Source organism: Diplodia seriata (assembly GCF_021436955.1).
Source record: "Diplodia seriata strain FDS-637 chromosome Unknown scaffold_6, whole genome shotgun sequence".
NCBI lineage: Eukaryota > Fungi > Ascomycota > Dothideomycetes > Botryosphaeriales > Botryosphaeriaceae > Diplodia > Diplodia seriata.
In genome coordinates, this window is record NW_027117313.1 from 3052709 (window position 1) to 3078847 (window position 26139).

The following is a 26139-nucleotide window of genomic DNA, read 5'->3' on the forward strand; positions in this document are numbered from 1 at the left end:
TCCGAGAGCCCTGTCGTCAGCAGTGAGGCTTACGTCCAGGGGAAGAATACAAGTAAATACTTTTGTAAGATCGCTACAGACAACAATAGGTGCACTACAGAAGATCTCGACGGGAGTGGCGTTCGACTCAATGTCTAAATAAACACCATTTCAGGGAATCCCTAATTATTTGTAACATGCCTCGCCTACCATGAAATGCGGCTTATCCTCGTGAGCATACTATGGCGCTTCGATCTGGAGCTTGATCGGCAAGCAAAGACTTGTTTGGCTAGAAGACTAACATCATTTGGCAGAAGTCACCGCTGTGGGTGAAGGTGAAAGCCGAGATTTTGAAGGCGCTAAGGTCGCTGGCTTGAACAGCACATAAGCTGCTAGTACACGAACACGTACTAAATTCAATGCTACGTGAGCGGATCCCAGCCTGCTACTGAATCGCAATAACATCCATCTCCATCGACGTCCCGGCCGGCAGCCTCCTCGCCTCAATCGCACTCCTCGCCGGCTTATGTGGGAAGTACTCGGCATACACCTCATTCATCTCCGCAAAGTCGTCCAGATTCGCAAAGTAAACCTGCCATCTCGCGTCAGCAAAACACGCATCATCTCCACCCCCACCGTCAACGAACCGGGGGTAAAAAAAAAAAAAAAGAAAATGGAAAAACAAACCGTCACCTTCACCGCCCTCTCCAACCCCGACCCCGCCGCCTCCAGCACCGCCTTCGCGTTCCGACACATCTGATGCGTCTTCGCCGCCACCCCGCCCTCCTCCACCTGCCTGCCGTCCCTCGTCGCCGGCATCATCCCCGACAGGAACACCAGCCCGTTCGCTTTGATCGCTTGCGAGTACGGTCCGATGGCTGCCGCGCGCGCCCGTTCGTCAGCGAGATGCGCATGCACCACAGCGTCCGTCGGTCGTCGGTCGAGAAGGCCACGGACGCGGCACGGAACCGGGAGAGAGAGATGAAACTTACGCGCCACGCTCTCCGCCGTGTACACGGCTTCGATCCTGGCGTCCGCCTCCGCCGCCATGATGGTTTTGTCGCTGCTACTGCTGCGGCTGATCGAGGTGGTGGTTGATACGCGCGTTGCGCCGCTGCTGCTGCTGCTGAACGTCGAGCCGGAGTCGCGTTGTGGGACTGCGAGGCGTCCGCTCTTGCGCCGGCAGCGAGGTAGGCCGCACGCGCCGCGGTTGTCGAGGGCTCGGGTGAAGGCTGCCGATGTGGCGCGGAAGAAGGACATGGGCGCGGTCGCGGTGGTGGTGGTGGCGGTGCGGGGTTTCGCCGGGTGCGAGGGAGGTGGCACGCGGTGCCGGATCGGGCAATTGGACGCGCTGGATCTTGAGCAAGCTGGCTGGAGATACCTCGAGATAGTGTGAGGGTGGAGGTGTGTACTTTGCTGCTGTGGGAGGAGGTTGGAGCCCTGTCGCGAGCGGCTATATACGTGCGGCATTGGACGCCGAGCGATAGGGATGGGTGAGTGGGGTGCGCGTCGGGGTGCGGAAGCGGGCTCCGCGATCGCAGGGTGTGTTCGGAGCGGCCTCTCCGTGGGTCGACATGGATGAGGTAGGTGTGAGTATGTGAGCGAGATGAGTGTGCGGGAACAAAAGCAATTGACGTTGAGAGCACGATATTTCCACGCCTTGGGTCCGCCTTCACCATCGTCGACGTCTCGTTCTTAGCACCGAACCGATGTGCCTTTGGCGTCATTGTCGACGGCGGCGAATCCTTTTGGCTGGTCCCCGACGTTGCCGTTCCGGGGCTCGGGGACTACTTGCGCTGGTGTTGGCTCGTGCTTTGTGCCTTGCAACCCAGGCCTCGGCTTGGTGCATTCTTCTCCTCCGCGGGCAGTTGGAGAATACGCACACATCTTCCCTCGGATCATTGCCCCCATCTTTTCACCGGGTTAGTCTGTCCGGAGGACTGATCGATACAACCAGCACAAGGACCTGAAGAGCTCCACGTACATATGTGTCATAGAGGCTGGCATTCAACGTTAGAATTATAGGGTATATTTGTCTGCTCCGGCCACAGTAATTACTCAACATCAAGGATTCCAGAGTGTTGCGTTATCACGTGTTGGCTACTTAATTAGCAACTGTCAAATCATCCTGGGTTGGGGGGTAGTACACCCGCCTCCCAGAGACGTGTGCATTAAGGCGGACGTCCTCCTTTTTGCTTTATTGCAATACAATGAATGACCATCTGGACTTGGTATATTAATGAGTACGGTATAATACGTCTGTGAAGCAGACTTGGACCTGCTCAATTCTTTTTCTTGCCATCTACCGTGGCCCAAAATTATCGAAACACTCACCCACCGTTGAGGCTACCTACATCGTTAACACCAACGCAGGTTCTCCCTCCTTACACCGGACCGGAACTTGCACCGCCGTCTTCCAGAATGCCAAACCGAACATCCTCGGTGACCGAGGCAAGTGCAGCAACAGCAGCAGCACCGAATCACAACAAGCAGAAGACGCGATCCGAACGCACTATTCGCATCATCGCGGCAGAAGAAAAAAAGCCAAACAAATCGACTCGATCCCCAAGCACCATCAGCACAGCCCACACCTCTCCACCCGGGCGGGCAACCGTCTACCTACCCACCCCAGTCGGCAGACCCGCCCACGTTCCTTCCAGCCAGGAGCAAGCCGAGCGGCGTCCTTTTTTTATTTTTATTTTTTCGTTGCTTATCTCCCCCGGTGCCACTCGCTGCATGTTTGCGGCATCATACGCGAGGCGTGGTAGGGCGGATCGGGCAGCTGCTGCTTGGCCGAATGATGGGGCGCCGATTTGTTATCAGTAAGCGCGTGGCGTTCGTTGGAAGATAAAGAGCCGACGTTCGATGGTGGGTAGGTGGGTTATTGTCGTTCCGTTGGATCCTGGAGGATCGATCGCATGGCGAGAGAGAGGGTGGGATGGAGGTCGTGGCTGGCCAGCCGGCCGTGAGTCAGAGATTGTGAACGGTAGGAGCGGGCGGTTGGATGATGTCCCGCGGGAGGTTGTCGGGTTCGTGGATGCGAGGGGACGGACGGGCGCTGGAAGACCTCGATCGTCTACGATTTCTTGATGGACACGAGTGGTCTCAGTGACTCGTTTGGCGGGAATCATGCATGGTGGGCGCGGATGAAGGAGGGCGTCATTGAGGGTATCTCATCCAATTCAGTCGAAATCTATTCGACGAGAAGTCTACTCGACGAGATCTATCGTATCCAAAACATTACACGTAATTTCTCGTTTTTTTGATGCCAATCATCCCAGTCCATAAAAGTATGTAGTAATAAAAGTGAAAAGTCCCGCCTCAACTCAAAGCATTCATCTCGTCCTCGGTCTTGTTCAGGTGATGGAACAAGATCCAGACGAGGCAGCCGGCGATGAAGGAAGAGACGGACAGACCGACGAACATCCAGAGAATCTTGGGGTCGACCGCAACCGAAACGAGGGCCTCGCCGATGGCGGATCCGAAGGCGTTGGTCAGCAGGTACATGCTCTGCACGAAACTCTTCATGCTCGGAGGAGCCTTGGTGTAGGCGTATTCGAGACCCGTGACGCTGGCGAAAATCTCCGAGATACCAATCAGCATGTAGGCGGGCGTTTGGATGGCAACTAAGCGTTCGTCAATATCTGATTCAAGGTTGGCAGCGGCTTTTTGGGGACTTACTGTGGATTCTGTTGCCCTGAGCAGAGCCGGAGGCATCGATCGAGGCGTCGCAGAGAGGAGCGTCGTAGCACGGACCGGATGCATAGATCAGGTGCTGAACAATGGCAGCGTACGCCATGGCCAAGGAGGCAACCCAGAAACCGAGAGTGATACGGTTGATGGGCGGGAAATCGATCTTCATCTTGCGCATCAAAGGGTAGACGAGACGATCCAGGATGGGGACGAAGACGATGATGGCAATGGGGTCGAAGTTCTGCATGAGATCGTTGGGAATGCCGTGTCCTTGCATTTGGCCAGCTGCAGGGTGGCTTGTCAGCGAATGGCCGATTGGGGAGGGACTGGTGGGTGGGAAATACCTTGAGTGACGAAGTTGCCGGAGAATTGACCGTACACAACCCAGTAGATGGGGTAGATGCAGAAGACCTGGCAGGCAACCAGAGCTCTCTTGACCTCGTCGACGAACTTGTCGTCCCACTTCATGACCTGGCTGTTGCCGTGCTGCTCCTGCCACGAGGGCTTGGGGGCGTCCATGTTGCGGCTCTTCACCATCATCCACATGCACTTGAAGGCGTCGGTGATGACGCCACCCTCGGGCGGGCGGACGACGTACAGCTTCTTGCCGAAAATGAGGACGACGAGACCGGCGCAGAACATGCAGAAGCAGAGCAGGTAGGCGGACCAGAAGCCGATGTCCCTCTCCATGTACGGCGTGGCGAGGAGCGACAGACTGCCGAGGTTGATGCAGAGGTAGAAGATCATATAGATGCGCTGGATGGTGACGGACGGATCGAGAATGACGCGCTCTCCGGTGGAGAGGGTGGAAACGGCCATGGTGCGGCGCTTGTACTGATCGGCGATCAAGGGCGCGACGTTGGACTTGATACCACCGGTGCCAATGCCAATGACTGGGGAAACGGTTAGCGCAATTGCACGGGCTGGTCGGGTCGGGGTACACACCGATGACGGCGACGATGAAGCCACCCAGGCCGGCGCCATTCTGCAGGGCGATGGGCAGGGAAGTCAGGAACAGAATCAGCAATCCGATGATGTAGACGACGCAGAAGATGACAATGGCGACGTATTTTCCGAGGTACTGGTCGGCAACGATGGCGCCGAAGATGGGAGTCACTGCGGAGGTCAGCGGGAGAGCCCGATTGGGAAGGTGTTTGAGCCAAGCTTACCGTAGCACCAGAACTGGAAGAAAGTGGTCAGACCGGTTGCACCCTGGTGTCCCATGCCCAGAGCACCGCGGCCCTGGCTGCCGTCAAGCGGGCGCTGGATGTAGTTCTGGAACAAGCCGGACATGCCTGTCAAACGTCAGCGGAAGTGCTGCTTGGCGGGCAGATTGGGTGGCTACCGTAGTAGGTGAAGCGCTCGCACAGCTCGACGAAGGCGACCAGAAAGGCGGAGACGGGCAGCCGCTCGCCAATGTGGCGCAGCGTGGCTTTCTCGTGGTCGGTGGGCTCGTCGCCCTCGGCCGTCTCGATGGGGGCCTTCTCGTCGGCATGGTAGCTGTCGGCGCGGCCAGCGGTGGCACTGACGCTGGGGCGCAGCGGACCGCCGGCAATGTCGACGTCCTTTTTCTCGCTGGCGACGAGCGTATCGTGCAGCTGGGAAGCTTCAACGACTCCGTGGTCGCCGGTGGCCATGTTTGCGGTGTCGGTGTGGGCGGGAAAAGGTAGGGTCGCTGGGCGCGGTGCAACAGGCGCGGCGGGCAGATTTAAAAGGCAGTCGCGCGTGTGGGTGGCACGCCGATATGAGACGGTCTGCCAATCGTCACCCGAGCGATCGGCGCCGGCCGTGTGGAGAGAGCCTGTCGCGCCCTTATCTGAGGTATGCTTGTTGCAGCAGGCGCAGGCGACGGGGGAGCATACAGCCGGCGGTCCTAGCGCTCGCTGCGGCCGAGGCGCCCAGGGCGGGCTTGGGGTTGCTTGACGCTGCTTGGTCGGCGCGGCTGTTCGCACGTGAGGCGGCGGCGTGTCGGAGCCGCAGGATTGCTGGATCGCCAGCCGCATCAGGAAGGTGACAGTCCCGGCGGGATAGCGTCCTGCGACGCTGCTGTGTCTCTGCAATCATAATGCGCGCCAATACGAGAGGCTGCGATCCTGCCGGGCCATGGAGCGCAGAACGGGAAGGCCGGCTGGCCGTGTATCTCTCGAGTTTTTCCAGGCATTGCGGGCGTAAGGGCGGCGGGAAATTGCCACCGCGGGAGGTTCGGTGAAGGCGACGGCGACGTTGAGAGGTGACGGAAATGGCGGGCTTGGGGCGTCGGGCGGCCCGCGAGGCAAGAGCTTGTGTCGCGCCGCGATTCAGCCTCCAGCAGCCGAGCACGTGACTGCGCTAGGCCCAGAACTCTGTTTCGTCCTCGCACACTCGAGCTCGCACACCCGCCCGCTTCCCGCTGCACCAGTCCAGAATCAATTCGTGCGCCCCTCCGCCCGCCCAGCAGCGCTTTTTTTCCGACGCCGTGACAACTGGCCGCCGTCCTCACCGACACGCATTCCGGCTGGCCGTGGTTCGATGCCTGAGAGCTCGGGTGCGATGGGGGCACGCCGCTCACGACAGCCAAGCGCCATGTGGGGGGCTCGTATGCTATTATTCACCTCAACCTGAGTTGCTCATCCGCTCAACTGCCGTGCACCAAAAGCCGCCGCGCTGTCGGAGCCCGCCGACGACGACTGTCCCGTGCCATTGCGCGCCACTGGTTCCGCGCCGGAGCTGCTCTTGAGTGTCCTGGGATTTCCGTGTCCTTTGATTTTTCGGTCGCGCGGTGCGTCGGTCGGTGGTCGGACGCCAGCCCAGTCGCCGGGTACGAGGGTCGTGCGTGGGCCGTGGGCCGTGGGTCGTCGTCGCGGGGTCGGTAGCGAGCCGGTCGCACTGCTCGCATGGCTTCCGCCAGGCCATGATCTTGAAGGATGCGCAGGCACCCGAGCCAAAACGTGCCGACGGCTGTGGGCCAGCCGCGGATATATGCAAGTCACGTCGGCACCTTGCAATTTGCCGATCGAGCGCACCATCGCCGCCGCCTATCACGATAGTGAGATAGCGTCCGCCTCCGACGCCCGTATCGCCATGCCGCCTAGCCACAATGCAGAGTGATTCGACACCGTGATGGCTCTCTCGTACTTATAACCCGCCGTCGCCCTCTCAGCTCGCCTCTGTTACTGCCGCCGTGACAACCCGCGAGCAGTTTTCTCTGTGCACGCCCCGGAGAAAGCATACTGCAGTGCTCCCCAGTCCGCCAGGACCACGGCCCCTCCCAGTTCCACCGCCGTTATCGTGCTTCGGCCAGCTCCACGCCAGCTTCCTCGGAGGTGGGCGGCCTCTATCGAGTTCTATATTGCAGTCTAGTACCAGCCGGGATGGTGTCCACGTCGTCAACTCTCCGGCCTAATTGTCGTGTGTTCCGAAGCGGAAGGCCGCAGGGAGCAAACACTGCTGTTATACAAGCTCCATACCTTGGCCTTTAAGCATGCATGGCAATTCCACCCTTGGCGTGCTTGTCACCAGCCCGATCCAGGAACGCCGTATCCCCTCGCAGCGCTTGGCACGCCTCTGCCCGATAAGCCCCTCACGATGCTTGGCAAACAGCGGAATCTCCTGAGCGGTTATCGCCTGCTCGTCTCTTTTGGCAAAGTCCACGAGACCAAGGCCCTTGGCAGCACTCTTGAACTGATTGAATCGCGGCGCCGCACCACTCAGCGCTCGACTCCGCCGTGCCGCCAAGCCAGCCCGGCCAAGCGCCGACTCTGCATCTGCGACCCTAGTCTGCATCGTCTGATTAGAAGCCGGAGCTGCCAAGTGCGATCAGCGCAGACATCATCTGCTTCTGAGCAATCACGCCGCCGGACGACCTGACGCCAGCCTCTGGAGCCTAAGCCTGCATCTCGCACGCGCCGCTCAACTCACCCGAACTCTCGAGTTGCACACTCCAGCATCCGGTTCCTTCAGGTACCCGCGTGCCTGCGCGTGGCTGATTGGCCGTCTGCTGACGGGATGCCTGGCGCGTACGTCTTAATGCGCATGCCCGACGACTGGTTACACGCGCCTCGTGTGATTTCTTTATATCGCCCGCAACCTATTCCAGCGCATCGGCCCGAATCTCTAAAGAGGTACAACCATCCAGAAGCACCGCATTGCAGCGGCGCTAGCCCAGTTCCAGTCGGGGGCCCGCTGCAGCTCTTCTTTCCAGAAGAGATTAAGCGGAAGGACTAGGCCTATCGACCTGCGACACCGGGCTGTTTGTTTCGTCCAAACGGAGAGCCGGGCTGCGCGGCCTCCAGCTTCCAGAAAACCGACTTATGCGGATGAGGCAGGCAGTAAGACCAGGCTTTCCAGACACCTGGGTTGCCTGTCATGGCTGGAAGGTCATTACTCGGGCTCTGCTGCAGTGCTACAACGGACGGAATGAGGGTATAAAATCACCATCGCCCGGTCCGTTGTAGCTCTCGTCCACCAGCAGCTCACCAGCCAGCACCGCCTCCAGACACCTTCAGTTCTCTCTCTCTCCGCAGCCATGTTTGTTAAGACGTCTCTCCTCGCCGGCCTGATGGCCTCGGTCGCTCTGGGTCACGGCATCCACAAGCGGGATACCTTCGGCTGCGGTGCTCCCGAGCCGTCCGAGGAGCTCCTCACCAAGGCTGGCGAGATGGCCACGCAGGAGAAGGCTGTCAAGGAGTCTGGCATCAAGTTTGCCCAGGCTGCCATCTCCGTCCCGACCTGGTTCCACGTCGTCGCCGCCTCTGAATCCGAGGAGGACGGCTACGTCTCGGTAAGTGCTTCCGTATTGGTTGGCGAGCCAGCGAATAACGGTATCTGTAGGATGCGCAACTCGAGGAGCAGATTGCCGTTCTCAACGACAACTTCGCCCCCTCGGGCATCTCCTTCACTCTTGCCGGCACCACCAGGACCATCAACTCCAACTGGGCTGACGACGGAGCCGAGTTGGCCATGAAGAAGCAGCTCCGCAAGGGTGACTACGGCACCCTCAACGTCTACTTCCAGAGGGAGATTGGTGGCAACCTCGGGTAATGATCCTCTACACTTCCCATCTTGGCATCTCGTTGAGGCTGACTTCGCTCCGCAGCTACTGCTACTTCCCCGACAACGTCAGCTCGGGCTCGAACGACTTCTACTACGACGGCTGCTCCATCCTGTCGGCCTCGGTCCCCGGCGGCAGCGCCACCAACTACAACGAGGGCAAGACGACCACCCACGAAGTCGGCCATTGGTTCGGTACGTGCACCTCTACCTGTCTATCTTTATCTTCCCGATCTAATGCGCAGTTCCCGCAGGCCTGTACCACACGTTCCAGGGCGGCTGCACTGGCTCGGGCGACCAGATCGACGACACGCCGGCGCAGGCCAGCAGCTCGTCGGGTTGCCCCGTCGGCCGTGACTCGTGCCCCAACCAGGCCGGTGTCGACCCCATCCACAACTACATGGACTACACCTACGACTCTTGCTACGAGGAGTTCACCGAGGACCAGATCACCCGCATGAACAACATGTGGAGCACCTACCGCGCTTAGGTGCCTCGATCGTAATGCAACGGTCAGGTCTTATGTCGATGTTCCGGATCTTTATGTCTACATGCTTGAGCTACGGTGCTGGGGGAGTGTTGCTGGAGGAGGTGTAAATATCTTACATAGACGGTGCGAAGTAACATACATTTTCAAACAACGTCGTCTTATCTCGCTCGAGAGCCAATGGACCAAATGATGTATCATGCGAACTTCGCCTCCACCTTCCCGGGCCGGAAGTTTCCTTTCAGGCAACATCTCATCTCCGATCCCCCGCCAATGAATTGCCGCGGACTTGAGCTGCAGCGTTTCGAGCCTACATACCAATGTCTCACCAATTCTCATGCGCTCGATGCAGGTACGGCTGGCAAAACAAAAATACCAATAATGATGGCTACTACTGCGCATTAACCTTCATTTACTAAACGGTGGTACCGTCAGGATCTTGGGTATCCGCGTCCGATGCGCCACGTGAAGCCCGGTGGCTTGCTCAGATCATCGCGATTGGCATCCAAAATCCAGGGGCGTTTTCGCCAATCAGCCAAATACATCATGCGCCGGGGCGTTTGAAGCTTGGCTCGGGCCAGAAGCCTTGGCCGCGCGCTCGCTCTTCCCCGCACCTTGACCCCCGCCCGCCAAAAAAAACGCCATACAGAATGTCGCAGCGAGAGACACAACATTGCACGGACTCGGGAACGGCGTTCATTGCTATCGAGAAACGAGGTTCGATGGCATTTGGCGTCTTACGCCCGGCCTGCTTTCTCCGTCGCAAGTTGGATTATTGCTAAGGGTGGGATGGTATTACACGCCCACGGCGAAGGCGTCGCCAGTCAGAAACGCCGCAACGCGGGGCTGACACTTGCGGCTTTCATCAGGATCACAGTCGCATTGATATCTCGGAGGTAACTCCGTGCATGCCGGCAGATACCCAAGCCGTCTATGTAGATGTTCGACGCGGGTCGCCGAAGCAGCGGGACTGGAGTCGTGGAGAGCAGCGGAGAATCCAGCTACTCTCGCTGCTTTTGCAACACGCACACACGCACCATTTCACCGCCGCGCCCGGCGGGAAGTAAGCTGCAGGGCATGGCGGAGCGGGACGAGACAGACGGTCCGCTCGGCAATGATTCATCAACGGGCACAACGCCCTTGGCCGGCCAATGGGCGCCGCCGGCTGCGTAAGCCAAGGGAGGCAGTGTTGCACCTCCCGTCGTGCGGGCACCTGGGCCGCGGGCGGAAAATATTATGGCCTGGTGATTCGCAGCTATAAGGCCTGCCCTACGCTCTCATGATTCTGCCCCGCGCTTTGTGCTGCCTCAACGTCAACCTCCCCCTTCCCTACCCCACGTACACTCGGACTGAACAACGAAACGCCGCAAATACCCCGCAATCATGACAGGATACGCCATCAAGCTCCCGAAAGACCTCAAGGAGTCCTTGGCCTCCGACTTCGACGGCAACTTCGACTCGGACCGCGAGGAGGCCGTCGAGGCCCCGCATCACCACGCCGCTGAGAACGCCCCGGGCCGCGAGGGTCACGGATCCGTGTCCAGCGACTCCTCGGCCGAGGACAGAGAGGCCGATGGGAACGGGTTCGACGAGAAAGACCGACACAAATCGATAGGAAGCCGCTTGAAGAGGATTCTCAGCACCGGTACGATCCCCTCTTCCCTCGCGCTCATCCCGTGTTCGCCTTCGGCTGACAGAACCCTGCAGATACGAAATTGCCGAAGCTGCACAAGCTAAGCGAAGGCGAGGAAGAAGAGACGTGAAAAGGAATAAGATGCTGGGGGTTCGTGTACATGGAGTCGGCGCTTTCTTTCTTTCTTACTTTTCTTTTCTTTTTGGCTTTGGATTTGCGATACCACACTCTTTGGAGCAATGTTGGAAGACGCGGCATGTACATCAAGTAGCGTGTACGAAAGCCATAAGACATTACATCATCCCACTCACATCTGATCCCATCTACGTTTTCACCCTAGTCTTATCTACCTTTGTACGGCACGTGAAAGCTGTTTGCAGCCACTATTGCGAGGCAATTCAGAGCAAGTCACCCCAAAGTCAGACATTCGGCGACTGCACAAGCCTCTCGTAGGCCGCCGGCCCATCCTGCCTCGGCTTGGCTGCCCTGTGCTCGATACACTTTGAGAAGTGCAGCAGATGGCCCCTCCTCATCCTCACGAAGGAAGCGTACAGCCCGCCGGCGCTGAAGACAGCCACGCAGCTCAGCAGCACCGGCCACTGGAACTGGTCGGGGCGGGAGAAGACAACGGTCGACGCATACGAGCACAGCTCGAACGCGCTCTGCCACGACGCTTCGACGGCCGAAAACGCGCCTCTGCGCTCCGCTTCGACCTCCTGTCCGTCGCGTCAAAGATCAGCCATCATGCACAACGTATCCCCAACTCTTCCCCCATACATACGTACCTCCTGCACAATGACCTGCGCACACAAATCATACCCCCACAGTCCGACCCGACTCAGCACCGCGCCCACCACCAGCCCGCTCGCCGCCACCACCGGCCTCGTCTCCGCCGCCGTCCCCCACCAGAACACGGCCGCCCCGCCCCCCAGGCACAGCGACTGCCAGGTCACGAACCAAATCCCCGCCCGCACCGCCCCGATGCGCCCCATCACCGCCGGCCCGGCCACCGTCGCGCTCAGCTCGAACCCGACGCTGACCGTCCGCGCGACGGCGATGTGGACGGAGCCGTACCCCGCCGAGAGCAGGTACGTCACCATCTGCCCCGAGAACGACAGCACCGTCAGGTACAGCAGCGCCCCCGCGAACGACGGCAGCACGCACCCGTGCCCGAAGTACGCGCGCACGTCGTCCAGCGCGCCGCGGATTCCGGCGAACAGGCGGGCGCCGATGCCCGGGCGGTGGTAGTGGTGGTGGACCGGTCCGTCGCGTGGGCGGCTTTTGGGCTGGTGCAGCGCCGGCACGGTTCGGTAGACCCGGGCGATGGCGAAGTACTCGACGGGGATGGAGAAGAGGTTCATGCCGAGGTTGACGAGGATGGCGAGTGAGGTCGACGCGGCGCCGTCCAGCATGGCGATGAAGAACGGGCCCAAGAGCTTGCACACGAGGTCGATCCGCCGCATCTGCGCGTTCAGGACTACCGCCCGTGGTTAGTTCGCTGTCTGTCGTGGACGGGAGGCGCGTGGTGCCTGGCGGTGCCTTACCTCGCAGCGCTCCTTCGTCCCCGTCCGCAATCACAATGACCTTTTCAACAACAGTGAGTGATGGGACGGAAGAAGACGTGCAGCGCGTGGGAACTCGACTACTCACCCAGTCCCGCTCCACCGCCACCAGGTTCATGATGGCGCAGAGCTTCTCGACGCATGCGAAGGCCGCCAGCACGGCCAGCGCCCCCCACCGCATCCAACCACTCCCCCACCACCGCCCCGTCGCCAGCAGCCAGAACAGCACGCACGAAGCGCCCACCGTCACCCTCTGCAGCACTGCGAACACACATCGTCATCGTCATGGTTCCCTGGGAGAAGCAGCAGCGGCATCAATCACGCACCGATAGACAGCCGCACCACGTCCAGCCGGTCGCCGCCGTCAATGTACCGCCCCACCGCCGGCCCCAGCACCGCCCCCGCCGCCTGCCGCGACAGCGCGTACACCGACATGGGCCGCAGGTCCCCCGGGTAGATGGTCGCGAGGTACAGCACCGCCCCGAACTCGAACACGCGCGCGTTCCACGTCGACAGGAAGTGCGACAAGTACAGCCGCTTCCGCACCGCCGCCGCCGTCGGCAGCGTCGACGTCCCGGGCGGTGCATGGTCGGCCATGTACTCGAATGCTGCCTCATCGTCGGCGCGCTGGCGATGCTCGGGCTGCGGAGAAGCCGCGCGGGATTGGGCTTCTGGCGGGCAGGGCGTGCTGCTTAGTAGTGGCGTATGGGCGCCGTCTGCGTCACTTGATGCCATGGTTGGCGAATAATCGTTGGGATGAGGCGATGGTGAGGGAAGAGGGACGGCGGTGGTGTGATGGGCCGAGCGCTATCTTATCAATCTTGCTGACTCATGCTCCAGCACGTGACTGCGCTGCGTTGTCTGTGTACACATGGCTTGGTTCGGACGGGGACACTCCTCCTATGGGTCTCTCGGATCCTGTGTTTCATCATGAAGGGTAGCTGTCTGATCTGGGTCTGTTCAGGGTCAGGCCGGACTAGTACCTTTCTCGGCAACCCGAAGCATGCCGTGGCATGAACGGGAGTGGCAGAAGCGACGGCGGGATGAGTTACTTTGGTGTTTCAGATCCAAGACTGCCTACAGATGTGGGACAAGGAAGGAAGGCCGAACAAGTCTAAGAGCCGGAGAGTAGTTCATTGTGGCGCTGCCCGTAAGGTTAGTGCGGATCCGCGTATCCGCTTTCAGACACGAATACGCGTATCCGCGTATACATAGACTAATAACCCTCCTATTCAAGGACGCCATCCGTGTTGCCTCGTTCCTGCACAATCCTCTCCCGCTCTTTGCAATAATAATGGCTCGAAGATCGCATACCAAATCTCGCCAGGGATGTCTAACGTGCAAGCGTAGGCACATCAAGGTAGTTCCCGGTCACCATCTGTTCTAGACTATGTCCGGCTAACCCGCCATTCGCCAGTGCGATGAGCGGCGTCCAACATGCACCAACTGCCGTATCTCAGAACGCGACTGCGTATACGGCGAGAGTTCCCGCCCGCCGCGTTCGCCATCCACTGTCGGAAGCTCGGCCGCACCAACGCCAACAACCAGCTCGTCAGCCGCCGGACTTGGATCAACCCCTCGCTCGCCCTCATCGGACGCATTCCTACATGTGCCCAGCTATGATACTCCGGCATCGAGTGCCCAGTCCCAAAGCATCGCACACGCCGGCGGCGATCCTCTCGCGGTTCCACTATCCGAATCCACCCAAATCTTTCCCGACGACTTGACCATCAATGTGCGCCACTTTCAGTACCTTTCCCACTTCCTACTGGTCACCCGCAACTCGATCGGCTGGTCATCCACCGTGCTGGGAGAAGGCGAAACCACCCTCAGCGGCATGTCTGCCGCCTTGAGGTGCCCGCATCTCCTACACTCGATGCTTGCTCTGGCCGCCCTTCACCTTCACCATCGCAATGACGCCGCCGCATTCCAGTCACGAGCCCTGGAGCTGTTCAATGCAACACCTCAGCCACTCGACGTGTCACCGGCCTCGGCCGTACCGACCCTGCTCTTCTCGTCGTTGGTAGGCATTTACATGCTCGCCGAGGCATCCGTGTCCTGCCAGGATGGCAACATTGACGACGCCGCCTTGCTCGACAGCTTCATCGAATACGTCGATGTACACAGAGGCGTGCGCGCCGTGATAGGAGCGTCCTGGAGCTGCCTGTCCCAGTCGGGTCTGAACAACTTTGTGACTCCGATGCAAGAGGATATCCAGCACTTCGAGAAGCATGGCCAGGGCGCCGAAGGAGACTGCGCTCAACTCCAGCAGCTTCTGCGCCATCTTAAAGAGGCAGGTACATCCACGGAAGCTCTAGGCTCCTACGAGGATGCTGTCCGACACCTGAAATGGGCCTTTGACTTTGCCCGACGGCAGCCGCGAGATCAGACGCTCCCATCTCCAGCTGCCGTGTTCGCATGGCCGATAATGCTGGCTGTTGACTTTGTTGCCCTGCTCCAGCAGCGCCGCCCTGAAGCACTGATCATCCTTGCCCATTACGCAGCTTTGCTGCACTTGCACCAGGAGCTCTGGATCATCGGCGGACTTGGCCGGAGGGTGGTTGGCGCAATTACTACATTGCTCGGGAGATATTGGCGGCCGTGGTTGGAGTGGCCAAATGCCATTGTAATGGAATGAGATCTACAATGAATGTACCCTGCTCTTGCTGAGCTTCCCTCTAAGCTTGCTGGACAGTGTCATGAACTCCACCCTTCCGAGAACCAGTGCTCCTGTCCGACAAAAGCTCGTCGCTGACATACGCTCCACCATGTGCATTTCCCTCCTTTAGCAAAACCGTCAACTCCCCGGGATAGACGACAGCCAGCACAACCATCGACACCAGCATCGGCAACGCGTCAAACACGTAGATGAAGGCCTCGTGCGTCATGATGTACCCGCCGCTGCCCTGGCAGTACTCGACGACCCTAACCAGATTCCGCACCATGACCAGCGCGCTGACCAGATACAGCGCGCCCATCACCCGCCGCCAGCACCGCGCCACACGCTCCGGCGCGATCGACCCCGCCGTCGGCCACTTGTTCAACCTCGAATGGAACACGCCCGCCACCCCCACGAACCCCGCGAACATGACCACCTGCGCCACCAGCCCGAAGATGGTCAGCCCTTTCCCGGCATTCGCCAACAGTTCGTTACTGCTGCTGATGGGGTTGCCACTCATCCCCGATAGCGCGGCCGCCGTGCTCATCCCCCCGCCGCCCCCTTGCACCAAGAGGCACACCACGTCCCCCGTCACGAAGCCCTTCGTCATCCGCGCCCGCGCCACCGGCGACCGCCCCTCGCCCCCGGTCAGCAAGACCACCCGTCCGAGCGTCATGTACACGCTCGCCGCGAACAGCGTCGGCGCCAGGAGTAGGTACGTGTTCTGGATCGCGTACGGGAATATCGTGTAGTCGTTGAACGGCTGCGACGCCGAGGCCGAGCGGCACGCGTAGCCGATGAACTCGACTGCGGTTCGAGTCAGCGGAGAGAAAGGTGTGGGGATAGGGGAGAGGGGTGGAAGGAATGGTGGGTGGTGTGAGGGATGGTTGGCGGCGGCGGCTTACGTATTCCTCCGATCACGAAGGCGGTCATGAACCAGCTCCTGCGGCGCGCCATCTTCCACATGTGGAGGCCTGTGGCCCCGATGAAGAGGATGCAGAAGATCACCGCGCCTGCTTTGGACGGGCGGTAGGCGTAGAGTGCGTGTCCGTGGCGCATTGTGGTGGATCGGGGTCGTGTTGTTGGTGGAGTTTCTTGGTGATGCGCGTTGTGGGAGGGAGCGGGGGCGGGAGAATGGAAAGTTGCTCTTTGCTCCCTTTCCGTGAGTCTCAAGAACCTTTTGTATCTGAAAGGCTTGAATTATTGGGTCGAATTGAGGGGTCCGGCGTTCGTGTCGTGGCTGTGTGGTCTATACGCGTATTGCACGGGTTTGGGGATACACGAATACGAAGAATCAGTGCAATATGAATCAGGGCTCCCAGTCAAACCGGCTTGCCATTTCAAGCCTTCCGAAGTACTAGATTGCCTATATTTCAGTGACGAGTTAGCTTGCTAAGGCTAAGGGTCTGCTTGCATTAAACTACTTGCAATTTACCCAGATATTAAGTTACGATTCTTGGCATAGTGTTGAGTTTTAGACCCTCGCCGCCGCCCATGCTTAGGGCAGAGCAACCGTCATAAAGGTTTCCAGAATCCTGCCGGCCACATTGGCTTTCTTCGCCACTGCTGCCCAGAGCAGTGTTAATTCCACGTACCCCGTGTTTCTCAATGGCATCAACCTGCTTTCTGCCTCGGCCGCCGAGATTGCCACTGCTCTCTCTACAGGCAACACCACTTCCCTTCAACTAGTCGACGCCTACATTGCCCGGATTAAGGCAGACAATCACCAAGGTAAGCGTGATGCCATAATGCCAATGCCCATCTGACGTCCGTAGGATTGGAGCTCCGGGCTATTATTGAGGTGGCCCCGACCGCCAGAGAGATCACCCGCCAGTTAGACCTGGAACGTGCAGCTGGCAATGTCAAAAGCCTTATTCATAGGCTTCCGATCGTGGTCAAAGACAGTGAGTAAGTCGAACCGGAAAGAAGCCTTGTCCTGACATCACCAGATTACAACACCGACGTGGAACTCGGCATAAATTCAACTGCAGGGTCATACGCATTGTTGCAATCCCAGGCCAAGGGGGATGCCTTTGTCGTCAGCATGCCCCGCACGGCTGGTGCGCTGATTTTGGGAAAGGCGAACATGGATAAGATAAGCTTCGACAAGCCCGGCCATTTTGTGTGTGAACTAATCAACGACCTAGTTTGCGGGAATCCGCGGTGCGGTTACTTCTGCGTAAAGCGGCAGAGGCGGCCAGTGTCAGTCTGCTTATGTCGTTAGTGGTTTCGCAGCTGGCGGCGATCCCAGTGGTAGTTCTGGGAGTTCTGCCGTCGCAGTATCTACCGGATTCGCCGCCGCAGCACTTGGTACTAACACTGAAGGAAGCGTCATCAGCCCCTCGAATCGCGCGGCACTTTTCGGCTTACGCCCGTCGACTGGGATCACGAGTAGGAGCGGCGTCGTTCCCATTTCCTCCTCCCAGGACACGACAGGCGTCATGGCCAAATCGATCTAGGACATTGCTGCCATTTTCGAGGTCATAGCAGCTCACGATCCCGAGGATGCGTACTCGGCGCCAGCGGACCCGTTTCGGCGCGAGAATTACACACAATTCCTCGGCGACAGTGAATTTCAAGGCCTACGGATCGGCATTCCAAGAGAACCTTTCTGAAATCAGCCTGCCCAAGGATACAGGAGCCCCATTAACGCTAGGTTAGAGGCCACGTTTGAGACGATGCGAGCTCTGGGCGCCCCCATCGTTAACCTGGTGGTGCTCCCAAACGCGGAAGCTTGGAAATACACCTTCGTAGGAGGCGCCGAGAGAGACAGCAATGGGACAGTCATCATACGTAAGCATCGCCCTTCCAAAGTCTTTCTTTCTCCCCGAGAGCAGTGCCGCCGACTCTTCATTAGTTTTAGCAAGTGTGTAGAATCTCGACCAATCGAGCCAGCCATGCTCGCCGCAATCTTACGCATCGTCTGCGACAACTCACTTATGAGTGCTGTCTACGTCAGCCCATGTCCGTTACTTAAGAATTAGATTAATGGCGTATTGCTATAGTTTTCTACTTGCACATGAGACGTTGCATTACCATCCCAGGGATCCGGTGATATGGCGCGGAGTGGGACGTAGATGGGTGCTTGAAAGGTATAGTTTAGTAAGCCCATGGAAAAAGGACACCACGTTAGTAGATAATGTACTACCCTCCTAGGCGATGTGGTTTTTGCCATTGTCAGACCGGGCTCTACCGACCATGTGAGCCGAATCATGCATATTTGCCATCGCAGAGGAATATCCATCACGTCACAGGATGGGAAGCGATCAACCAAGAGTTGACCAACCATGATCCTTTCTTTCCTCCCGCTCTAGCATCTCTTTGATCGCGCACTGCATAAGCGTGCTTACACACCGAGTAGCTACGCTTTCGGGACAACCGGCTGCCAAGCGCGGAGTCTGCCAAGGGATGAACGGGGTGACTGGCCAATCATGTCCCAACACCCTTCCCATATAACAGGGCGCGTATGCACATCGATTCAAGAACGGAAGGGCTCGATACTAGAGCGGCAGAACCCCACAGCTAGAAAAGGCAGAGCTGAAGCCTGGAGTGGGATTGGTTTTGGGGTCAAGATTTTCCGCCGGCGTATATCATTTTGTCCTTCTCCACTTCACCCTGTCGCCAGTCCCATCCCCATCCTCCACATCCCGCGTCATGTCAACAAATAACTCGAACATCGGGCCCCTGACCACCACCTTCACCCCAGCATCATCCGAATGCTACTCCTCGCTCGGCTTCCACACCGAGCTCGGCGGCCTCCCCGGCGTCATCCTGGGCCTCCCCGGCCAACAGCAATACGACTCGTGTCTCCCCTCCAGCTACGAATGGGCGCAATCGCGCTTCTACTCGCCCGGCATCTGCCCGTCCGGCCACACCGTCGACTGCAGCGCCCCCATAACAAGCAACGACGTCGTGACAACAATAGGAACCTGCTGCCCGACGTAAGCACTCCTAAATCCCTACCCCCAATGTGCCTCTCGCGTCCCCGGCTCACCAACAGAAAACGAACAGCTCCTGGACGTGCCGCGGCGGCCGCAACGAGGCGCCGACGATCAAATACGCCTGCAAGTCCGCCCTGACGGCCGGCGACACCATGACCGTGAGCAGCTACGAAAGCAGCTCCGGCGGCACCGACGTCACGACCGGCCGCGCCACGCTCACCGCCACTGAGGACGCAGCATCCGCGTTCGCGTACGGCGTCATCGTGCGCCGGCAGGCCACGGACCCGACGTGGGCTACAGCCGCCATCACTGCCGCGAGCACGGCGCCGTCGACGTCGGCGGAAGCGACGGACGCGGCGAGGGGTGGGAGCGTGGAAGGCGGAGGGCAGGCGGCGGGGCTGAGTACGGGTGCGAAAGCGGGGATTGGTGTCGGTGTTGGGGTTGGCGCGCTGGGAGTCGTCGCCGCCGTGTGTCTGGGGGTGTTGCTGCTAAGGACAAAACGCCGGGCGCGGCGCCGTCCTGAGCGCGCGGAACTGGAGCAGTCGGATCCGCCAAAGGAAATGCCTGATAACTCGGTTATGGAAATGCATGGCAAGAGCAAAGACCCGACTCGATCGCCTGCGGAACTGCCGAGTACGTACTAGTTGCTGGTATGGGGTGGATATGGCCAGCGCTTTCCCACCCGAGTCAACGTCGAAGGAAGCAACGGGCAGCTACGAAAGCCGATCCGGCGGCACCGACCTTACAGCCGGCCGCGCCACGCTTACGGCCATCGAAGGCGTAGTTGCGTTCGCGTACGGCGTTATATTACGGCGGCAGACGACGGACCCTACTAGCACCGCTGATTGCTATAGGTTTAGTTTATACGACGATTGAATAAGAGCTACTTTCAAGAAAATTGCTCTAGCTAATCGCTTTGCTAGAGGTTTCTTTAATTAATTTCGCCTATCTAATCTATTAACAGCATATATTTAGACGGAATTTTCTCCTCTTATTATCGTCTACTACCATTTCTATAAGCGACTTGATTATCTCTAGCTACTATTCGAACGATTCCACCCTTCGTTAATAGCTAGACGTTACGCCAATAGCGTCGAATGCTCAAGTAGGTAAGGGTGGTTTTACCTCGCTCCAGGTAACTCGAATGGTGTCATGGCTCTTACTGCGATTTCCATCCTTCCCATATACCTCAAACACAAGGTCTGCGGGACCGATTACAATCCTAAGTTCAAACTCTGCACGCCAGTATTGAGCTCCCGAGTTGTACCAATGGCGGTTCATAAGCTTCATGTCCGAATGATGAAGCTGTGACTCTACCGTGCACACCTCAGCCACGTCACGGCTGTCCTGCCCAAGTCCAGTCCGCATTGAATCCGGTAATTCTTTACTTGGCAATGTGGACATCACGATCCTTGTTTTCCAAGGCATGCGCTCGCAGCCAAGGCCGAGCTTGAGACTGTATAGGTGCTTCACGCCTTCCGACACTGATATGGCTTCTCCCTGCAAGTATTCAGTATCTTGTGACACATTCACAGTTGCTAGTCGACCTACTTGTTTGACGAGCCAGTGTATCTGGTCCTTTGCCCAGGTTTTCTTATCTCGTTCGTCCTTTTCGATGTTCGCTCCACAGTGCTTCTTTGGATCGTAGAGCTCTCGCACGATGATTCCGTAGCTGACCTGTAAGATGTTTCGGTCAATTGCAATTACTTTCCGCAACAACATGTACGAATACGTACACGACAGCATCGTTCGGTGTAGGTGCCTCGGCGCGATACGATTTCTTGGACTCTGTCCATCACCAACCCATGGCATACGGCAAGCTGACTGTTGCGTTTAGTATGTATAACCCAAAGCGCAGGCACTTACTTACGGTTCAGCAGCATAAAGGATTCTCATACTGGGCGCGTTCGGGTGTTGCACTCCGACCCTGCTCTCGTAACGTTCTCTCAGACGTTGCCCCAGATATGGGGAACTTCCAAGGCCGCCGGAAAGGATGAGATAGGACTTGCAACATCAATATGACTGACTGCTGTAGGATGCGAGGATTTATAAGCTTACCACTCTCTCCCTTCCATGTCTATGCCACAAGCTCTCTAGTTGCTCGTCGATGAGACTGGCTAGCTTGTCAAACATGTCATCAAAGATAGTCTTCAGGTCCTCTCTGCATCCGCGTCAGTGTGCTGCATCGGGCTCGCATTCTCTCTAACACACCTCGGAAGCATGATTGCGGAGCCTTGGATCCCAGCTTGGGGGTGGTTCGAGCGCGGCGGTAGCTCGGGAACGGGCAGAGGGATAAACGGCAGGTTCGAAGCATCCGAGCCGAAGGAACATTTGAACATTTCGAACTTGTCTCTGACCATCTCATCGGCGATGACGCCCACGTCTGTTTGAAAATGGTACCCGGAAAGCCTCAGTCGGTCTTCGATCATGGCAGCCATCTTGTAATCAATGATAGTGGATCCGACTGGCAATCCTTCAACATGGCTGAGAGGCTGCAACCTGGTCACTCCAAGACCCGATGCCATGACTTTGAGGATGTTGACGTCTGTGGTTCCTCCTCCTGCATCGCAGACCATGAAGACGTCATCCGTCTGGTAATTTTCTTTGGCCACGTACACTGCAGCCGCTTCGGCCTCAGTGAGAGTGACTCTGGCCGTGTGTTCATTCGCACTGCCGAAGCCTGCCGCTTGAATTGCTCGCTGGATACCGGCAACAATCGATGGGTGCTTCCATGTCGTGGGGACACTGAAGACATACTCAACTGTTTTCGTCGCCCAGTGAGGCTGGGATCTTTTGAAATACTGCTGGATGAATTTGTAAATGCAATGCAGGTAGTCGCGAAAGTACTGCTCTGCCTCTGTCGGGGTGGGTGCTCCGTGGCAGCCATTCTGGTACGCGGGATCGAGGAAAAGCTTGAAGTCCCTCTGCGTGTCGGTTCCTTCGCCATAGCCAGACTCGGCTTGGAACCCCCAGCTGACGGGATCCTGTTTCCCATCGCAGTAGGATATGGTGGTGGCAACCTTGTTCGCGAGACACTTCCCCGGCCAGTTCTGAATCGTTTTAGGGAGGTGCCAATCTGGCCCACAGGAGTAGGCAACGCCTATGACACTCGGTTGTAAGTAATGGAGAATTGACGCAGCAGTGTATCGCATTACCTGTACATGTCATGCCGAAGTCGATGCCTATGATGACATCGGGGCTTTTCCCTTGCGATTCCATTGCTCTTGTGTAGCGGACTATTGCTTGGAAATGGCGGAATTGAAATATTGCAGCGAGTGCCTAATCCTTCGACACCTTCGCGACCTACCGGCAACTCCCATTATTGAGCCGGTCTAAATCGCGTAGTCAGTGGCGGCTGACGAGGTGAGATTGTGGTTGTCTCTATTTCGATCGACCGACCATTGCAGCCATTCGGTGACTGCCGCCTGGAAGCTGAATCCCGCAGAATCATGGTCCAGATTCTCCATACATAGCCTGGTTCAATTTTTCTAATACAAACGCGGTCTACAAGCGTCTAGAAAAGGAAGGGGAGACCGCTGCTCTCGATGACCAAAGGCAAAGTTGGTGGCAGTCGCGGCTTCAACAACATGCCAAACAACGACCATGAGAGCGGTGTGCCTCAATCTTCAGGACCATCAGCAGACAACGACTCCAACACGACACCATCTATCCAAGACAGCCCCTCGAACTCTCTATCAGAGCCCTCTACTATTCAGCCGGCGCATGCATCGACCGCCGATCCGGAAACTACGACAGTGTCCTCCTCGACTATCAGCCAGCTCCCTACACCGTCGTCTCCTGGGTCAGCTGGGCAAAGCGGCCTTCGAATTTCGTCGGGGGCTTTGGCTGGAGCAATCCTTGGCGCCGCTTTGGGTGCTTCATTGCTGACCTTCGTCATTGCCGCTCTGCTCTTTCGCCACAACAGAGCCAAGCACCCAAAACGACTGAGGACAAGCGGCATGCTTAGGGAACCGAAAAACAGCCACGACCCTGTCGCAGAACCGCAAAGCTGGCAGAAGCATCTTCCTGAGCCGGTCGACGATCGGACAGTGAGGCGGAAGGCGCGAATCCTGATGGATCAGCTGGATGCCCACGTTACCAATTTCTACAGCGATGAACAAATGTCCACCGTAGTCAACCACGGGGCTTTGCAAACGCTTGAGGATACGCTGCCAAGTCTTGACCGGCCATTGCACGATTTACTCGCTCAACACGGCCGGCGCAGGACCAATCTTATCAAACGTTGCCTGGCCGGCGTACTTGTGCATTCCGACTTTCTTCCTCCCGCAGTGTCGGCTCTTCAGCAGTCGTTTGGCACCAACTCAAGCAACGATCGAACTCGGAGTGGTGAATATTGTTCCCCAACATCACATGTATCAGAAGCCCACTAATACTTATTTAGTCTCCATGCCCGCGCAGGCGCTGTGGCGCGTCCTCACTGTCTACCTTCAACCGGTACCACGGAAAGACCCAACCTTCCTGACCCAACGCCAAGCCGCCATGGAGGTAGTGGCATCCCGCTTTACTGACGCGTTCCAGCCATGGTGCGTTCGGGATTCGGAACGCTATCCGCACCTTGTCGCGCTGCTTGAGCAGGCTGCTGAGCTGGCACTGCTGCTGTTTGCACAGCCTTATGCCTATTCGTGGCAGTGGAAGGGCGCATCTGAAGAGTACGTTGTCCTGCCTGGCCTGTTGAGGGTTTCAGATGAAGAAGGAGCACCTTTGCCAGCTCCCGCTGTGCTTCTTCATACTATCCTGGCACCAAGGCTTTAAGGCACAGGTTTCTGGTCGTGTATAGTTTGTAGATTGTTGCAATTCTATTGATCATGTTCCTCCTTCCAACATCTTGCCGTGGAGTATCTGGTACACTTTGATTCAGACCGTATTTCCAATAATGTCACCAGCCTGTTGCGCAAGCCAAGGCCGTCCTCGCAACGATCTCGATCCTTTGAAGCTGGGCCCGGGATCAGCGCTTAGATGGACTGCCGACGCTGTCTGTTGAAGGGTGTTGGTTGAGATAGGTGACTTTGTAGTGGTTGGAACCGCCCAATCATCGCACACGTGGAGGCCGCCGTCATGCTCGATGCACTCGATGTGAGTTCCACTCGAAGAGGCTGTTATCTTCGGTCCATATCGAGCTACGGATGGCTCAGAATCACAGACCTGTAGTCCGTCCATGTCTTCCGTCCAAGAAAAGTTGCTCCTCAATGGTGAGGCAGAGCTCCAGCCTGTATTTGCGCGTGCATCAATTTGAGACGCATCCAGGTGGGTCCTCAGCCCATTGTTCGGTATGTGTGCCTGGGGTTCTTTTCTATCCCTGCGCTCGCTTTGCTCGTACGTAGGTGGGGGAGGTTTCGTATCCGCAAATCGGTTGGCCGGTGGAGGAGGAAAGGCCGGGCTGTGGGCCACGGTGACATTTCGGCTCATAGCCACCGCGGATTGAATGGTGTACAAGGCTAGGACCATGGTGTTGAGATCTGAGTTCTGGATGTTCAACATGGCCAGGATTTCGACCACCTCGGGCGAGTCGCGTAACACAAACACCGCCCGGGTCATCAAAGAGAGCCTTCCGTTGATTTTTCGGTCGACCCTAGCTGGCTCTATGAGCCTGACGACTCGTTGAATTGCTTCGGCTGCTCCTGCGAGAATCTTGTCCATCCAGGTCTTGTCGCTAGAGCTCAGCGATGCCGTGATGAGACGCCGCATTGTGCGGGCATGCTGTAATGTTGCATCCACTCTCTCGCCGAGTTCCAACAGTTGTATTGTGCGTTCGTTTACAGCATGAAGCTCGAAGCCAACCTGGGCCAACTTGATCGAAGTATTGATGACGGCGCAGGTCGCCGTGATGCCCGAAACCATTGGAGGGTTTGTGAAAATTGTATGCACGAGGGAAACAACTTCAAGGTGCCTGGTCCAAGGCCATGGGGAAGAGGCGCCGCTGTGTACAGAAGGCAGCATTAGGATGTGCGGGGGGTGCCAGGATGCGGGGGTTGTCGGTTGCCGCATGCGGGAGTTGCCGCATGCAGTTGGGCTCCGGGTGCGGCTGGGACGTACAACTGAACCACGCCCGGGTTTGTTAGTCCGTTGCATGTGCGGACTTGGCAAGGCTCTCTGTGTTCCTTCTAGTTTCTGCCTTGTGGTTGCCTTCTCGCGAGACATGGTTCAGCAACACGCATCTCGGAGGAATCCTTACCGTCTAATCCATAGCGCGTCTTTTTGACCCAGCCTCGAGGCGTGGAGCGAGTGCTCACGTTCCTTCAGGATTGACCTTTACGAGGTAATTGGTCTCCAGTAGAGTTCGCGGCATAATAATAGAAGCTGCGAAATGCTCAGCCGCCAAATCGCGACTAATAATAATGATAATAGAGGATTTCCACTGGCGTGGTGCTAGCACTCATCCACAGCCTCACACGTTAGAGGTTGGTACTTGCCATATGCGAGTTAGTACCATGGTCACAGTCAAAATGGTAAGCCATATTGGTTGGACATTCACAATAATAATGGCTGAGAATTAAATTTGCTAAAACGTCGACGGCGATATATATTCGATATCTGACCTCTGAGCGTCGAGTCATTTACCCATTCATGTTTCCTCTTACCAAGCACTTCATCATGGCAGTGCCAACTTACCCTGTCAACGCAATCAACTTGTTTTTGTTTGGGCTACTATCAATGGTTCAAGCGCTGGCTTTCCCTGGCCCTGAAGCAACCGCAATCCTCGATCACGGACTCAAACCAAGGCAGGTGTCGCCAAGACCAACTTCTGGTCCGTCACCTTCTCTACTCCTCGCCCGGCTCGCCTCTCAAACTGTCCTTTGGTATCCCAACGGCGATACAGTCACACCGTGCGCTAGCGGTAAGACACTTACATTCGAACACCCGTTTTGGGGATGCGGTGCTCCTGAAGGATCGGTACCAATCTTCGCCACTGTATGCTTGGACAGCTTCACAAACTCAAGGCCTGCTGGAACGGCTGGCTGGTAAGTGCAAGATAATGGTTGATTCCAGCTCAAGCTGCTAATACTACCTACTTAAAGTGGTGGTGAATATAAAGAACGTCCTTACTGTCAAACGGTAGTTATACGCGGCCAGAACAATTCCGACGATGGCCGTTACACTTCGTTTTACTGTGGCAGTACCGAGCCTACCACGGCAAT

At 57.6% G+C, this 26139-nt stretch overlaps 7 protein-coding genes across 7 annotated transcripts; 4 read left to right on the plus strand and 3 right to left on the minus strand.

Annotated features, from left to right (window-relative positions):
* Nucleotides 1-3300: 3300 nt before the first annotated feature.
* PTR2_2 (peptide transporter ptr2) lies at nucleotides 3301-3778 on the minus strand (the record flags this gene model as incomplete). Its single annotated transcript, XM_066778207.1, has 3 exons — nucleotides 3301-3623; nucleotides 3661-3668; nucleotides 3774-3778. The coding sequence occupies 3 exons, from the start codon at nucleotides 3776-3778 to the stop codon at nucleotides 3301-3303; spliced, it is 336 nt and encodes a 111-aa protein (XP_066632302.1).
* Nucleotides 3779-3972: 194 nt separating this feature from the next.
* Nucleotides 3973-4491, minus strand: PTR2_3 (peptide transporter ptr2; the record flags this gene model as incomplete). The annotated part of the gene is made up of 2 exons (XM_066778208.1): nucleotides 3973-4461; nucleotides 4486-4491. The coding sequence occupies 2 exons, from the start codon at nucleotides 4489-4491 to the stop codon at nucleotides 3973-3975; spliced, it is 495 nt and encodes a 164-aa protein (XP_066632303.1).
* A 3718-nt stretch (nucleotides 4492-8209) lies between these two features.
* Nucleotides 8210-8691, plus strand: SLS55_006780 (uncharacterized protein; the record flags this gene model as incomplete). Its single annotated transcript, XM_066778209.1, has 2 exons — nucleotides 8210-8218; nucleotides 8482-8691. 2 exons carry the CDS (start codon nucleotides 8210-8212, stop codon nucleotides 8689-8691), a joined length of 219 nt encoding a protein of 72 aa, XP_066632304.1.
* A 2873-nt stretch (nucleotides 8692-11564) lies between these two features.
* Nucleotides 11565-12068, plus strand: SLS55_006781 (uncharacterized protein; the record flags this gene model as incomplete). Its single annotated transcript, XM_066778210.1, has 2 exons — nucleotides 11565-11573; nucleotides 11730-12068. The coding sequence occupies 2 exons, from the start codon at nucleotides 11565-11567 to the stop codon at nucleotides 12066-12068; spliced, it is 348 nt and encodes a 115-aa protein (XP_066632305.1).
* A 1643-nt stretch (nucleotides 12069-13711) lies between these two features.
* On the plus strand, nucleotides 13712-15020 carry SLS55_006782 (uncharacterized protein; the record flags this gene model as incomplete). Its single annotated transcript, XM_066778211.1, has 2 exons — nucleotides 13712-13720; nucleotides 13800-15020. The coding sequence occupies 2 exons, from the start codon at nucleotides 13712-13714 to the stop codon at nucleotides 15018-15020; spliced, it is 1230 nt and encodes a 409-aa protein (XP_066632306.1).
* Nucleotides 15021-15268: 248 nt separating this feature from the next.
* On the plus strand, nucleotides 15269-15793 carry SLS55_006783 (uncharacterized protein; the record flags this gene model as incomplete). The annotated part of the gene is made up of 2 exons (XM_066778212.1): nucleotides 15269-15273; nucleotides 15352-15793. 2 exons carry the CDS (start codon nucleotides 15269-15271, stop codon nucleotides 15791-15793), a joined length of 447 nt encoding a protein of 148 aa, XP_066632307.1.
* Nucleotides 15794-21132: 5339 nt separating this feature from the next.
* SLS55_006784 (uncharacterized protein) lies at nucleotides 21133-22201 on the minus strand (the record flags this gene model as incomplete). Its single annotated transcript, XM_066778213.1, has 2 exons — nucleotides 21133-22058; nucleotides 22138-22201. The coding sequence occupies 2 exons, from the start codon at nucleotides 22199-22201 to the stop codon at nucleotides 21133-21135; spliced, it is 990 nt and encodes a 329-aa protein (XP_066632308.1).
* Nucleotides 22202-26139: the final 3938 nt, after the last annotated feature.